Below are 15,643 nucleotides of genomic sequence, written 5' to 3'. Positions count from 1 at the left end.
AACCCAGATGGAGCTGAGGGCTCAACGTGGGAGGGTGCCCCAAACACTACTTGATAAATCCTGCACCAACCAGGAGGGCTGGCATGCCCAGGATGAACCCTTGACCTCAGTGGTTTATCACCTCATTTTCTAAGGCGGTGCCCTCTGGTGAAAATGCATTTGTTCCCAAAACTTGTTGTCAGTCCTTCGTGACCGACAACCTCAGGTGGACCAACTGAATTTAGAAAGAACCAAACAGTAGCACAAAATGATGTAAGATGGGCAAAAAAGATAGCTTCAAGAGTTTATCTGACCTATTGGGTCACCCCTGCCACCCACTTTCACTTATTCCAGTGACCAGACAGCAGTCAGACCTTTGTTTTTCACTTTATTGTACAAAAAAAAGGGAAAACAAAACTTCCACAGTTGGCCTTAAGCTTAGGCAGACACCTCTAAGCCATTCCCTCCCACCTCCCATAATACAAATTCAAGTGTGGTTGTTGTTGAAACCTACAAAACACTCCTTAAATATTAGAAAAAAAAGGTGGGGGAATGGGGGTCTTCCCACCCCAGCCATCCCGTCCCAGTGCCAAAATGCACTCAGAGCGACCTCTTACAGCACCAACACCCCCACCCCCATGGCCCTGTCTGTACTGTAAGAATTTTTCAATTTTTAAAACAGGAAAAGTGTCCTGTTCAAAGTTATTTTTAAATGAAAACACATTCCACTAAAACATAATAGTGCAGGGGCATTCAGATAAAGGACGTTGGGTGGGGGGGTCTTTGCAGGGGTTCTTAGGAAGAAATAACCTATAAACTCCTGTACTTAATTCCTGGGTCAGGATAAAGGAAGGGGAGTGGGAGTGGGGAGTGTCCCTCCCTAGGCCTCCCCATCCAAGCACCAGGGTCCAGGCAAAGCAGATTGTCTCTGCTTTCATTTGAGAGACCCACAGCCTATCTGGGGTGGGGCCCTTTACCTTTTCTGCCCCACCACCTTGGCAGAGGTCCCACTTCCCCCATTCCTGGCTTTCATTCAGAGGGGAAGGTGGGAAGCACAAAGCCCCGATTAAATAGGTCACTGACATGATTGTTTAAAAAAAAAATTTTTTTAAACCAATTTAGTAAAAACTGCCAACAACAAAAATTAAATCCACAGATAAGGTGGCTTGGCTTATTAAGAGTCAAGGAATCAGGGTACCAAAAAACTTGGGATGGCTGGCAAGGGTTAAAGGGACAGCTGCAGAAAGCAGCTTCTGTAGCCCCTTTCCCAACTATAAGGTTGAGGGGAAAGGAAGAGGGGGAGCAGACCTGAGAAATCAAAGGAAATGGGGTGGCCAGAGGACATGGGGGAAGGCAGTTAGGGATGTGTACATAAGAGCTCAACACACTTCCTGATGCCCAGATTCTGAGCCCAGAGTGGCCAGGCTGGCCCCTCACATGAGCCAGAAGGCCTTTTCCACCAAAGAAAAGCTTTAAGGTTCACACCATTGTCTGCCCCTTCCCGACTTCCTGCTGGACAGTAGGGACCAGCAGCAGCTCAGATGCACATGACCCTGGCACAGGGAAACTGTATAGGAAGCATCAAGAGTGGCTTCAGTGCCCTCCCCAAATAGAACCAGAGGCCAGGCAAAGTGGAGACATGCAGAGAAGGGCAGCCTCAGCCTGTTCCCACTGGGATCATCATCTCCCTGGCCCTCACCAACCCTTTTCCAGATTCACAAAAACTGAGGTGGGCTCCAGGACAGACCCCTTCTCTCTTCTACACGCACTCAAACACACCCACAGGTGCACTCATGCTATATACAGCGTGTGCGCGTGCACACGTGCACACGTACACACACACACACACACACACTCACTCACTCTCTCTCCCACACACATCAAGACCATTTAAAAAAAGTTCCAAATCTACCCCCTAAACCCTCCCTCTCCCAGAAATGACAACAGAGACGGCAGCCGGGATCGGTAGGAAACGTCTCGTTGACAGCTCAGAGCTTAAAAAAAAAATATATACACATATATAAAAAACACTTCTGCCCCTCCCCCATGAGTGGGTCCAGGCAGCTCCTTTCTGCAGGGGCAGGGGAGAGGACCATCAGGGCAGTGCCTGTTTTCTCAAAGGCACCCGCCCGCCTCTCCCAACAGTTTCCCTGCCTCCAGTTCCAATGCAGGGGTCCAGGTGGTGAGCCCCTCTGGGAAGGAAGGAGTCCTCCCCAAGCTTCCACCCCACCTTGGTTTGGGTTGCAGGTGTGGAGGGCCTCACTGAACTCTTTGGGACTCCCCACCCCTGGTCCATTGTCCATGCCAGAACCGCAAGTGCAGAAGAGGGGTGGGGTGGGCCGGTCTGGTCCAGTGCTGGCTCAGTCTGATGGTTGCTCTCCCTGGAGGACCCCCAGGGCTGATTGCTCCAAGGCTACAGAGTCCTGGCCTGGGCTCCTCCAGTCCCCTACCCCCACCATATTTTGTTTAAAAAAGAAAAAAAAAGAAAAAGAAAGACAGAAAGTGGGGGAGGCCGGGGGTAGGGGACAGAACATGGGGGAGAGACAAAGGTGGTCAGTTGGGGAGGGGAGCTCTAAAGCTCTCCCTGGCTGCCCCGGGGGGTGAGCCTCAGTTGGAGTCAGAGTCTGAGGAGTCCCCTGAGGAGGAGGAGCTGGAGCTGCTGCCCTCAGACTCATTGTCTTCATCCTCGTCGTCATCCTCATCATCATCTTCATCCTCATCATCCTCCTCGTTCTAGAGGAAGAAAGGATGTACAGTTACCAGGTGGCCCTCCTTGTGGAACCCAATCCTGCCCCTCCCACCATGCCCTGCCTGCCCCACCTCATCCCCATCCTCGCTCTCATCTTCACTGCTGGATCCGGAGGAGTCCCCACCATCCTCAGAGGAATCCCCATTCTCATCATCTTCCTCTTCTTCATCTTCATCCTCATCATCCTCATCCTCTTCATCATCATCCTCAGATTCCTGGAGGGGCAGAGAGACACCAGTGGTCTTGGCCTAGCCACTCCAGGCACTGGGACCCTGTTGTACAGATACTTGCTCCCTAACTGGGAGAAGCTCCTTACCGACTTGGACTGCAGGGTGGTCCGGCTGGACTTGGGGTTTGGGCCTCGCAGCTTGGTCATGCTCTTACGTTTCTGTAGGAGAGGATGGGGATGCACAAGGGACAGCTGTGAGTTCCAGGTCCTGGGGATCCCTGCCCCCACCATGCCACTGCCGGGCTCCCAAACTCACATTGGAGATGTATTCTTTATATGCTGCACGGTCCTGGGGAGACAGACTCTGGGGAGACAGAGAGAAGGTGGGGGTTGGGACGCTCCCCAGATTACTGCCAGCTGAGCATACTGAGCTCCAGCCAGGCGATAGGCCTCTTTACATCACCCATCTTTATACCTGGTCTCTGAAGAGTGCCCCAGGGGTCTAGGAATACAGCTCAAGTTTCTGCTTTTGATGCTACATCCCCACATCCTTTTATTTTTATTTTGAGGCAGGGTCTAAGTTGTCCAGACTGACCTCAAATTTGCCACCCTCCTGCCTCAGCCTTGATTATAGGCTTGTGCCACCATTCCTGGTTAATGTAAGCCACTATGCATCAAGACTGCTCATTTTCATTTTCTTACTCTACCCAAATGGAGGCTCCATAGATGGGGCCTTCTTTAACTTAGAAGTCTCCCCACAATGACTCAACAGAGCCTGATATCGTCAACTCTACTTGGTCCTGAGTTCCCTGAGCCACTGATGAGGCATTGGGGCTCATCTAACATTTGGAGCGTCTAATCTCTGGCCAAATTCTTGGCTAATTTGGGTGGCTGGGGAGGACACAGATGATTCTCCTCACTTTACAGATCTTACTACTCAACCAAGCTCAGAGACTAGGAATCAAGCCAGAGTCTAAAGAGGACCCCCAGTCCCAGATGGAGAGAGGAAAGGCAGTCTGATTTCAATTTTTCTACCTACTGTATGACTTTGGGCAAATTATTTAACCTCTCTGAGCTTTGGTTTAAAAGGGTGACAGTAAACACTGCCCCATAGGACTGCTGGGGTATTGAAAGAAATGATGAATAAGACAGGATGGTGCCTCCCTCTCCCTCCCAAGGGTCCTTTGCCCTCTCACCTTGACCCAGAGGTCCAGGTGCACCCTGTACTGCTTCTGCTGCTCCTCGGCCAGCTTTTTGTAGTGCTCCTTCTGGCTCTGGGAAATGCGCTGCCAGCGGCTGCCTATTTCCACCATGCGCTCTTTCAGTGGCAGGTGGTTCAACTCTCCATTGGACAGTAGCTCCTGGGAGAACTTCTGGTAACCATTCCTGGGAGATGGGGGTTGTTAAGGGAGGGTCAAGACCCCCAACCAACAGGCCCTCTAGTCCTCACCCTCCCCACACCAAGGCAGGCTTCAGCCCCAGGCTCACATGGGAGGCTTCTTGGGTTCTCCCTGGAACTTCATCTTCTTGGAAGAATTCGTAGCAGCTGGAGGTGCCCGCATCTCACTCAGCTCTCTCTGTGGGGAGACCTGGAAGGGTCACACTCATCCCCACACCCCCTGAAATACTGCTGCCCCCTGCCCCACTCTGTCATGCCTTAACTGGTTTTCTTTTTATGTGACAGGAAGAGCAGAAACCAAAGCATGGCCAGGGAACAATTACCTAACAACTCACACCTATGTCAAGCACTATCATTTCAATGTATTTTTGGAATTGAACTCATGTCCCTCAACAATAACCCTGAAGGCCAATACTATCTCCTCCATTTTACTGATGAGACTGAGGCTCAATTGGGGGGGGTGGGCGGCGTCCAGTTGAGACTGGTTCAGGGTCACAACAAGGCTGGGATCTCTGGCTCAGAGCCCCAGCTTATATGGGGGGGTGGGGGTGGGCCCAGTCCTCTTCCCACCTCATATCGCTTTTGGTCTTCAGCGGCCTTCTTAATCCACATTAGTTTCTCCTTCTTCTCCATGTTGTTCCAGGTCATCTCCATGGCTTTCAAGGCCTTTACCCTATCGTTCTGGGGACAGACAAGGGTATCAGCTGAAGGGGTCACCCAGGGCTGGAGGCTACAGGAAAAACCCCTGTCCCACTTCCTGCCACCTTGAAGCGGGCCAGGTAATCGCCGATGACGCTCTGTTGCCAGATCTCCTCAGCTCTCTTGGGTGACTCTGGCAGCTTGCCCCGTTCCTCACGCTCGGCGCCTGGCTTCCTCTCAGACTGTGCCTTCAGCGCTGCCTCCCTGGCCTTGTACTTGGCCTATGGAGGACCACACAGGTGTCAGCCTCTGAGCCACCCCTAGGGGGCGCACTAAGCCCAACCAGCAGCAGCAGCAGCAGCTCTGGGTAGGGAGGAGGGGCTGGCACAGGCGTGGGCGGCACAGATGTCCCCGTGGGCTCCGCCCCGCCTACCGGCCGCTCCCCCCAGAGCCAACAGCCGTGGCTGACAGCTTCCCGCCTTCCGGGTCGGCTCGCTGGGCTCCCAGCATCTGAGTCCAGCCACACATGTAAGCCCTAGGGACAGGGGCAGGGGCGAGGCTGCGCAGCTGCCCCAAGGGAGGAAGTGGTCCTAGCAGCCCCTCTGGGGACACTGGTGGGGAGGCGCCTCTCAGGGGCAAGACTAACCTTCTTCTTCTCTGACAAGTCGTTCCACATGCGGGCCAGCAGGCGGGTCAGCTCACTCTCAGAGAGCTCTGGCCTCTCCTCCTGCAGCTGCCGCCGCTTCTCCTCAGAGAAGATGAACATGGCGGACACTGGCCGTTTAGGCTTCTCTGAGCCGCCCTGGGAAGGTACAGAAGGGTCGGGATTCACAGGCCGAAGAGCCCTTCGTTCCCCTCCCGCTGGGCCGATGGTGCCTCTGCCCACCTTCCCGCCTTCCTGGGTGGGCTTCTTGGAAGCTGGGCTGGTGGCCTGCTTCTTGTTGATGTTCAACATCTTCTCCTCTCCCAGAACCCGCTGCTGCTCCTCCTCGGGCAGGCTCTGGCGGGGAAGACGAGAGGGGTGGGGCTGCAGTCTACCTGCTCTCCAGGGATCCTCAGGGCTCTCCCGCCTAGCCTGTCTTCTCTGCCCAGTCCCCACCTGGAGCAACACTCACCTCAAGGAAACGGAGCATCTCCACCTCGTAATCTTTCTTTTTCTGGGAAAGGGAGGGGAATCAGGGTCAGTTGGGGATAGGCTCACCAGAGACTCCAGTATTAGGGACAGGAACCCTCAGAAAGCCTCCCCCAGGGCCTGCTCTCCTCCAACAGATGGTAGGCAAGAGGCCTGAGCTGTCTTCCTTAACAGGCCCAGATGCCAAACCTAGCACACTGCCATGCTGGAAGCAGGTGCCAAGGCACCTATAACCAAGGACTGATTTGAGCTTTGCTGGGGTCACACTTGAAACCCCGAAGGAGGGCCCCAAAGTCTCCATGGGTTGCCCCCTGCTATGAAGCACCTGGTCACACTTCTTGTGATAGGCATCCTTCTCCTTCTGAGACAGCAGCTTCCACTGCTGGCTGCATAGCACCATGCGCTCCGTACTGGGCACATCCTTCATGTTGGCCATGAGCTCTGCGCAGTACAGTGAATAGCTGTTCCTATCAAAACGGGCAGGAAGAGAGACACACCCCATAAGCAAGTGAGCAGTTGACCTCATCGCTGTAGAGCACATCCTTCACTGGCCCAATTCCCTAGCTGCCCACTCACCCACCCACCCACCACAGGACAGTGCTCACGGAGGTGGCTTGGTGGGTCGCCCATCAAACTTGTCCTTGAGCTGGCGTTCAGCCTTGGTAAGGGTGGATTTGGTGATGCCCTCCTCACTGATGTTCAGTTCAGGGTGCTTCTGGATATAGTCACGCATAATCTCCTGCAGAGTGAGGTGGGGGGGTGGAGGGCAATGGGGAGTGGGGTTAGCCGGGGCAGGGGAAGGGGGAGAGCCGCTGGGGAGGGAGGGCAGGGAGCAAAGCTGGGGATGGCCATGTCTGCCATTTCACACAAAACAAGCCGAACTGTGGTGCCCTGCCCTGCCCTAGCCTGAGATCTCATGGTGGGGTGGGGGTAGGGAAGATAGAGACAGAGGTGAGGGGCCCAGAAGGCCCCTCCCTCAATGGATGGCTGGGGAGTGACTGCCTCCCGCAGCATGCGGTGGCACAGAGTCAGAGGGCAGAGGCTCTTGAAGAGCCGGATGGGGAGGAGCGCAGCGGAAGCCTAACCTCGTACTTCTTCCGCTGCTCCAGGGCCTTATGAATCCATTTCAGCCTCTTTTTGTCCGAGAGCTGAGACCACTGCTTCCCCAGGGAGTCCTTCACCTCCTTCGTAGTGGCCTGCAAACCAAAAGCCGTCAGACACACACAGGCAGCCAGGGGCAGGGGGAGGGGGGTAGGGGGCACAGAGGCCCCCGCCCCCTCAGGCCACAGGAGGTCACATTAGTGTCCCCCACAGGCCAGGAGGGGAAGGCAGAGAGGCGGGGATCCCGCCTGGGTGCAAGGGGACAGGCTCACACACACGCGCACACACACGCTCGCACGCCAGCTGGCCCAGGCCCTGTCCATGCAGCCCACCCCTGGGGAGGGGCCTCCTCTCCTGCTCCCCTGCACCGTGCCCAGCCGACCTGGCGCGGCTCCCCCCTTGCCACCACCGTGCGCCTCCACCCCCACCCCTTGGCCAGACACTCACATCTGGCCGCACTTTGAGATACACCTTCTTCTCATGGGTGTACCACAGCTGCTGGGGGGTTTTGGGCTTCTCAGGGATGTCCGACTTCTTGGCATTCTGGATAAGGTCGGGGTGATCCTCCCTAGCCAGGGCATGGGGAGCAAGGTTCAATGGGGGACACTGCTGGGCAGACCCAAGTTAGCTGCCCCACCCATAGAGCCTCCTAGGCCTTCCATCTGGGGCTTAGTGGGACAGAGGCTGCTTGCCTGTCCCTGCCCCTGAGCATAATACATTAGGGTCTGTATGTGACCCATCATATTCCATATTTTGCAGATGGCCAGCACCAGCCTCCAGCCAGCATTAGCCTATACTGTCACACCCAGTGCCCCATGGCCCTCCTCTGGGCTTCACTGCCTTACCTGAATCGGGCCAGGTTTCGCTCGAACTCCTGTTTCTCCCTCTGGAAGTCCTGAATATATTTCATCTGGGGGGAGGAGGGGACGGGGTCATCCAGGACCCAAGGCCTATCTCACCCGGAGCTACAAAAGCCACCAGGAACCCTCCTCGCTAGCTTTCTTGCCTCCCGCTGTGATGTGGACGGATGGTAGCCTGTGCCTTCCAGTGGATTGGGCTCACCACACACCAGACCTGGTGGCTGAGAACCAGACAGTGGGAACTACAGTGGTCTTTCAGACATGGAATCTTATTCCTATTCTATGTAAGAGAGTTGTAGAAGGGGGACTTGGCATTACCACAACCACTAAATTGTCAGTGGCAGGACTAGGATTGCCCCACCCCTTTCTCTGACACCAGAAAATTCCAACGTTGAGTCTGGTGGAGACCCTGCTCCCATTACTCCCTCTCCCCACTGTCTGAGGAAGCTGACATCAGTGTGTCTATTTGGAGATGGCCCATAGGGCCAGGTGGCTGAATCCTGCTTCCAAAGCATGAAGCGAGATTGTAATGAAGGAAATTTAGAATGAATTCTTATAAGGTAGACCACATCCCAGCAGATCTGTCTCTTGGGTTTTTCTTCCCCATCCATACTGCCCCTGGGGCTCTATCTGCCCCTCACATTCCTTCCCAATTCTGTAACCATCCCCTCTTGGTGCCTCAGCTACCACCATCTTTCCTACCTCTGATCCCTTCTTCCAGGCAGCTGGCTGACTGGCACCCTCTCAGGCCTCTTGTTCCCCTCTGCCACTTGGCTCCCTTCCCTCTCCCTCCTCTCCGCCTGGTCTTCCTTTCCCTCTCCTTGCCTCCCTCCCTCTAGGAGTCCCCCTACTTACACCTTGTTTCCAATCCTTGCCCTTCCTTATCTACCTTCTGTCTAGTAGCCATCTCTTTTCCTCCCTTTTTTTCCCTATAATTGCAAGAATAGCACTGGAAGCAGTCAGGGGCTCATGGAGATCAAGCCAACCCCTGCCTCTCACAGAGTACACAACCAGCACAGAGAAGTGGCTCACTTTCCCCTGTGGTTCCCACAGAAAACCAAGAGCAGAACAATGTCTCCTCTGCACAGTCTTGGCCCTCCACATACAAGTTTTTGGAGCCAAAAGGCACCTCACAGATATGGCTCGCCTTTATAAACAAGACCAGGCCCAGAGAAGCGAATTGACTTACCGCAAGGCCTCATACATAGCAATGTTGTGGCAGTCCAAGAGGACAAGTCTGTGTCCCCCAGGCCAGCATCTTGTCCACTTTACCCATTTCTTCTGTCCATCCCTGGTTCTCAGATCCTTTGCCTCTCCCTCCCATTCCATGAGTTTTCTGTGTTGTCCCTTAACCTCATCAGGGGGGTTAATCATAACTCCAATAAATCATAGCTCCTGCTTAGCTTGGGCAGTGGCCAGAGGGCTAGTTTTACCTGGTTCCATTTTGGGTTCAGCACCAAGAGCATATGTGTCTACAGCCAGTATATATGAACCAGTGAAAAGGTCCACTGAGTGTGGCAATAGGGGTCACTTTTTGAGGGCTGGCTATGTACAACTGTCTTTTTTCCCAGTCAATGTGCCTTTTGGCCTCTCCCCATGGCCCTCATCAACTTCTCTCCTTGGCTCCATCTCATCAAACAGTATCTCTTCTCATCTACCTCTCTCATCCCACCTTACACATGTCTCATCTGAAGGATTCCTTCAGTATTTTGTTTCTTATCACTGCATGGGACTTCCTGAGCTGTCCTTGACTTGTGTCCATCCCTGCCTGGTAGACCTGGGCAACTTATGCCTGAGGTCATCAACCTCTGACTGTCTGGGACAGTGTCTGACCTCTGCAGGGGATAATATGAGGCCAGGAAAGATAAGGTGTATTCTTGTACATGGGGAAGAAAGCCCATTTAACATGTGGATGTGGCAGGGGAAAAAGTAGCAGACAGGGAGCCTAGGGTGCCAAGGCCAAGTCCTGCTCTAGCATCATTACTTGTGTGACATGACACTTAACCTCCCTGCACCTCAGTTTTTTGCCCACAGCATAAGAATAACCCCCCTTTCCTGGGGTTTCTTTGTGAGGATATTACAGGCATTAAATTAGGCCATGAGGGGAAATATGAAGGATCCAAAACTGCTGTGCAGGCCTAACACTAAGGACATGTGTGTGGAGAGGTGTATGGAAGAGGACACTGTGAATGGTCCATAGGGGACAAGGTTGATCTGAGCAACTGCTTGGGCCTGGGTTTCACCTGCAAGGGTACCTGTTTTGACTGTGTATGGGCCTGGAATAGAGCAATCAGGTATAGCTGCCTGGGACACCACTCTGCTGTGCTGATTCCTATGTCCCTGATGCCAAGTCCCTCTAAGGCCTACCCCCACAATAACCTACACACACCAGTTGCTCCCAGTCTCTTCCCTCCCCGCACCTAAAACCCCCTCCCCCCACCTTCTTCTTCTCGGGAAGCTCCTTGTATTTCTTGGAAAGAATCTTGGTCAGGTCCAGGTTGCTCATCTCAGGGTGGAGTTTTGCATACTTGGCTCGCTTCTCCATGAAGAAGCGAAAATAAGGGGTCAGGGGCTTCTTTGGGAAGTCTGGGTGTTTCTGGAAGGTGGGACAAAGACACAATAGAGGTTAAACACCATCCTTCTTTGGAATACTCCTCCCTGGACCCTCACGCTCCACCTCCTGGTAACTCACCTTGAGTTTTTTGCCTTTATAAGGATTTTTAACATGTTCTTGAGCATCAAGGATCAATTCTGTCAACGTACGGAACTTCCTCACCTGGAGGAAGAAGGGAGGTGAGTAGAAGAAGCTGGGAAATGCTACCCCATACAGAGCTCCCTTTCCCAATGGGTTTCCACCACTCTACCAGATAATTGATTGAAAGAACAGAGACCAACAGCCCTACAATACAGGTAATCTCCACGATCCAGGCACTGACCAGGCCTGCTGCAGAGCTCACACCAAAGGACAAGTACCTCATTGGAATAGTTCAGGCAACAGAAGCCCCAGGCCCCAGGCCAATTAGTATTCATGGCCACCTGTGAGACCTTGGCAGAATTAAGACCTCTAGGCTGATATGTTAATGGTGCCATCTCCTCCACAGGCACAAGGTCAAATAGAGAGCTAACAGGTGACCACATGAACACCTTTCTAGCCTTCTTCCTTCCTGTTTACAGACTTTGTTTCATTTCCCCCTCCAAGAAGGACAAGGTAGGGTTATGTGTAGATGCATATTCATGTGTGTCAGAAAGACGGGGATTCAGTTACCTCATTAGAAATCTCCACCCATTTGAGCTTGCACATATCTCCAGAAAAATCTTTAAATGCTACTTTTTCCCAGTCCATGTGTGACTCAGTGGTTTTGAACTTGGAGCTGTCATTGGATGGAAGGTTGTTCTTCATGCATTCCAGCAAAGTTAGCATATCTTCCTGGGACCAGCGGTCTGGTGAGGGGTAAAAGAAGCCATCACACCTGGCTCATGCCATCATACTGATCTACTCCCCAGTCCTCGAGTATCCAACCTTTCTTTCCAAGAGTCCTTGTTTCCCATGTAAACAAAAGTATCTTTCCTTAAGTATAACTTATCCCTAAGCAAACTGGTCACATTGGATTAGGGCAGAGACTGGTCCAGTGTCACATGTAGAAAGCCTGGCTTGAACCCAGGACTGGCTTCCTTCAGGGATATTTTCATTTCTAACATTCCAGGCTTCCATGGGCCCCTATTAACTGTAGAAAGAGGGCAGGGGGAAATAAAGTTCCTGTGAACTGTGACTCTATTGGGAAAGCAATTAGTTTATCAGAGAGGAAAGAAAGCAGGAAGGCAACATATCTAAAGGTATTGCCAAATTCAAATTCTAGGTAGATACCATTAATGTCCAAGTGCTGAAAAAGGGGTGTGGACAAAAAGAAGACTCCATACAGATGTCTCTCTAGCACAGCTGGAAACCTACATTAGAGACAAGAGTATATCATCCCTCCTCCCTCCCAGTCCCTCAAGAGAGACCAGAAAATTTCTCTCAAATAAAAATGGGATGGATATGAAGAACTATATAGGGCAGCTTTGAGGCAAGGCACATAGGTGGGCAAAGGCTCTCAGGACCCTGCTCTAGGGAGACATCCTCCCTACCCAATTCCAAGTTGTATTAGGGAACAAAAAAGGGGATCTGAACCAGCTATTTTCAGCCACTGAAATACAATTCAGAGAGCATGGGGCCTCTCTAAAGAGTGACTGTCCTGGAAGGTGAGCTGGGATAGTAGCCATCCATGGCTCCAAGTCAAAGAGGCTCCTCACTTTTACTTGCATATGGTAACCTGGTCCAGGGTTTCTGCAGAGCAGGGTCACATGGACCCCATAATCTTTTCTCCCCTCAATGTCCTACAAGCATTGCCAGATGCTGAGCTTAGTTCTACTCCCCGTGCCCAACTATACTAGGTTCCTCTTGGATGAAGCCGGGGTCTAGTTGTGTATATAACTTCCATGGCCTGGGGCCTTAACTCTCCATCTGCCTTGGCCAAAACCTTATTTTTTAACAACAACAATAATAATAGTAATAATGATAATAAAAAACCTAAAAAGCCTTCCCAGTCCTGCTGCACCCCATCCCCCACCCCCTCTCAATCCTCATCCTTCCTTCGAGCCCAGGAATCAGAGCGGGGACACACTTCAGGATGACGGGGAAGCCCAGAAAGACGACTTTCAAAAGACGACTTTCACGGGTCTCCCTTCTCCCTCAAACACGGAGCGAGAGGTGTGTGAAAGACACAATTTACAGTCTCAAAGCCAAATAATTTGGATTTGGCCAAACTAAATTATTCCTTCCAAGTGTGAAGGATGCTCAACTTATAAAATTATGCTCAAGACATCCTCTCCAAGATCAGAGAATGCAGAATGGAGAATCCTTTAGAAGGAGAGCCCTGCAGACAGACATGTGGGAAAGAAGATTTAAGTTAAAAAGGGCTGGGGGTGGAGGACCCCTACCTTGGCCTTTGGGGGCGGCCATTTCCAGGTCTGTGGGGCAGTCGGCCTCTCCGTTCATCCTCCAGCTGTCCAGCCACCTCCTCGGTCGCGCTGGCCCCGCAACCCGGGGTCAAAGCCACCTCACCCTTTAGAAGAGACACCAGTCCCCACTCAGGCTGAGAGGTGGAGGCCTTTCTATCCTACCCCCATCCCAAAGGGGAGTGGGCACAGGTCCCAACTCTCAGTAAGACCAAGCCAGGATACTCAGACTTATGGGTCGGAGGGTGTGGAAGTGCGCCCCTCTTCTTCCCAACCCCGTCCCCCAGCCCCTGCAGCCCGGCTCCGCGGCGTGCGCCCTCCCCTGCCCACGCGAGAGACTGCTCCCAGCTCCCGCGTGCAGTGAGAGCCCGCCCTCCTTCCCCCACCCGGCCCAAAAAAAAAAAAAAAAAAATCTCCTCCTCTTCGGTGCGCCCGCCCCGGGGAGGCCCCAGGCTGGAGGGCGGGGGAGGAGGAAGGGCGGGTAAAGGGCGCGCGCGGCCACGGAAGCGGGCACGCGCCCCAGTCTCCTCCTCCCGCCTCCCCCCGGCCGGTTCCCCCCGCCTCCGCAACCCGGCGGGGACCCGGACGCAGCGCAGCCGCCGCCAGCCCCGGAGCGCAGCGGCCGCACCGCCCCCGGGGACCGGATCCGGATTCCGCCGCTCCCCCCTCCCGATCGCCCAACGCCGTCCCAGCCCGCCCGGGCGGGCGAGCAGCCGAAGAGAAGAGGCCTAGCTTGGCCCCAGCCCCCGAGCCACCCACCCCGGCTAGAGGCTCTGCCACCGCCCAGCTACCCTGACGCTCAAGGAGGAGCCCGGCGCAGAGGCGCGACCACGGCGGGAACCGCCGCCTCCTCCCCCGAGCCTGCGGCCCAGCCCCACCGGCGCCCCCGCCCCGGCCTCCGGGGAGCCGAGCCAAAGGGAGGGCGGGAGGACGGCAGCCGGGAGGCGGGGGCGCAGCGCTCACCGGCCCCGCCGCCCCCTCCGGCGGCCGGCGAGAACTGCGCCTGCCGGCTCCGAGAAGCGCGGGCTCCTCCGCCCGTGGCCCGGCCCGACCCGGGCCTCGCTTCCTGCCTTCCCCTCCCCCGGCTTCGGTGTCTTCCCCAGTCCCCTGGTCTGCTCGAGCCCAGTCCCCTGCTCGGAAGTGGCTCCGGGTCCTCGCCCGGCGTCCACCGTACCCGCGGCTCGCTCCCTTGCCGTCAGGTCCTGGCCCCGACCCTAGCGGGCGTCCTTAGCCGTCTCGGTTACCCGGCGCAGCGCGGCCTCCGGGCTTCCCGCTCTGGCGGCTCCCTCCCCGGCTCTGAGCGGCGGCGCCCTCCCCCGCTCGGCCGGGCACAGCCGCAGCTCCCTCCCGCGGTGGCAGCGGCTCCTCCTCCCGGCGCGGCGGAGGCGCTGGGGCGGCGGCTGCTGCTGCTGTGGCGGCGGCGGCTGTGGCTGCTGCCTGCTGCTCCTCGCGGCGAAAAGCACAAAGCACAGCGCCCTCCGCCTGCAGGCAGCCCGCCCGCCCGCCCGCCGGCCCCGGCCTCAGCTCGCACACCCCCCGCCGCCGCAGCAGCCTCCGCCGCCGGAGCGGGGAGGAGGAGGGAGAAGGGAGGAGGAGGAGCGGGAGGGGGGGCGGGAGAAGCGGGGCAGCGAGCGCGTCCTTCCCCGTAGAGCGCACACCGACCCCCGGGGAGCGAGCGCCAGCCCGCCCGCCTCGCCGGCTCCGCTCCCTCCCACAGCCTGCCCGGGCGGGCTCCGCGGGGGGCAGCTGGGAGGAGGGGCGGGAGCTGGGGGGACCCGGGCGGCCGAGGCGGAGGGAAGGAAGGAGGGGGGTGGCGGTGGTGGTGGTGGTAGTTGTGGTAGTGGTGGTGGTGGTGGCGGCGGCGGCAGCAGCGGCGGCGGCTGCCACTGCCGCCGGAGGGGGGGGGCCGGGCTGGGAGACACGCAGCCGCCCGGATGGCGGCGGGGCTCGGAGCCGAGGCGGGCGTACAGACGCCGAGAGCGACCTCGCCAGACCCGCGGGGGAACTAGCAGGCTTGGCCGGCGCTGAAGGGAGGGCCGAGGTGCGGCCGTGGAGAGGGTGCCCGGAGGGCCCCCCGGTGGCCGGTAAGGCTCAGGGGGTGCCAACAGCCCTGCTCCGGAGCTCCCTTCCAAGTCTTCCCAGCTTAGGATCGTACTTACAGGCCAGTCCTCACCCTCTCTCGCCTTCCCGGGCGGGCTATTGGCGCCCACCCTCATCCCCGGAGCGTGGCCACCGGCTGGGGCGCACGCACGCCGATAGCGGCGCCAGGCTTCAGCGCCCACCTCGCGGTCCCCTTGCTACCAAAAGGCACTCACGAAACCAAAAACAAAAAAAATATATATATATATATATACACAAATATATATATCACCCCGACTCCCCAAACAAAACGATTCCTTTTGCTCCTTAAAGCCCAGAAATCGCGAGCGGGCTCCAGCTCCAGAGGTGGAATAGCTCTGGGAGCCGGTTCAATCCAGCCCGGCATGGCTCCCCAGGCCTGCTCCGGCGCATGGAGGTCGGCGCCGCCGCCGCTGGTAGTAACCCCTCTCCCCCGAAATACGCGGCAAGGAGGCTCACTTACCGAGTATGTGGATGGGAGCGCAGGCCGGAGGGACCTAGG

At 55.8% G+C, this 15,643-nt stretch overlaps 1 protein-coding gene across 2 annotated transcripts; it reads right to left on the bottom strand.

Annotated features, from left to right (window-relative positions):
- Positions 1 to 2,492: 2,492 nt before the first annotated feature.
- Ubtf (upstream binding transcription factor) lies at positions 2,493 to 14,289 on the bottom strand. Of its 2 annotated transcripts, XM_027947101.2 has the most exons (21): positions 14,198 to 14,289; positions 13,006 to 13,130; positions 11,294 to 11,469; positions 10,721 to 10,804; positions 10,469 to 10,624; positions 8,014 to 8,078; positions 7,616 to 7,736; positions 7,153 to 7,263; positions 6,673 to 6,806; positions 6,393 to 6,534; positions 6,051 to 6,092; positions 5,822 to 5,935; positions 5,582 to 5,737; positions 5,061 to 5,216; positions 4,867 to 4,977; positions 4,386 to 4,474; positions 4,094 to 4,283; positions 3,214 to 3,261; positions 3,045 to 3,116; positions 2,800 to 2,943; positions 2,493 to 2,712 (listed from the first exon to the last, which is right to left on the bottom strand). In XM_027947101.2, exons 2-21 carry the CDS (start codon positions 13,061 to 13,063, stop codon positions 2,587 to 2,589), a joined length of 2,295 nt encoding a protein of 764 aa, XP_027802902.1. In that variant the 5' UTR covers positions 13,064 to 13,130; positions 14,198 to 14,289; the 3' UTR covers positions 2,493 to 2,586. The 2 variants fall into 2 exon arrangements, with proteins under 2 accessions (XP_027802902.1, XP_027802906.1); XM_027947105.2 differs by lacking the exon at positions 7,153 to 7,263.
- Positions 14,290 to 15,643: the final 1,354 nt, after the last annotated feature.

Source organism: Marmota flaviventris, chromosome 17 (assembly GCF_047511675.1).
Source record: "Marmota flaviventris isolate mMarFla1 chromosome 17, mMarFla1.hap1, whole genome shotgun sequence".
Taxonomy (NCBI): domain Eukaryota; kingdom Metazoa; phylum Chordata; class Mammalia; order Rodentia; family Sciuridae; genus Marmota; species Marmota flaviventris.
The sequence above is the reverse complement of the archived record's forward strand: the minus strand, read 5'-3'. Positions and strand labels throughout refer to the sequence as shown.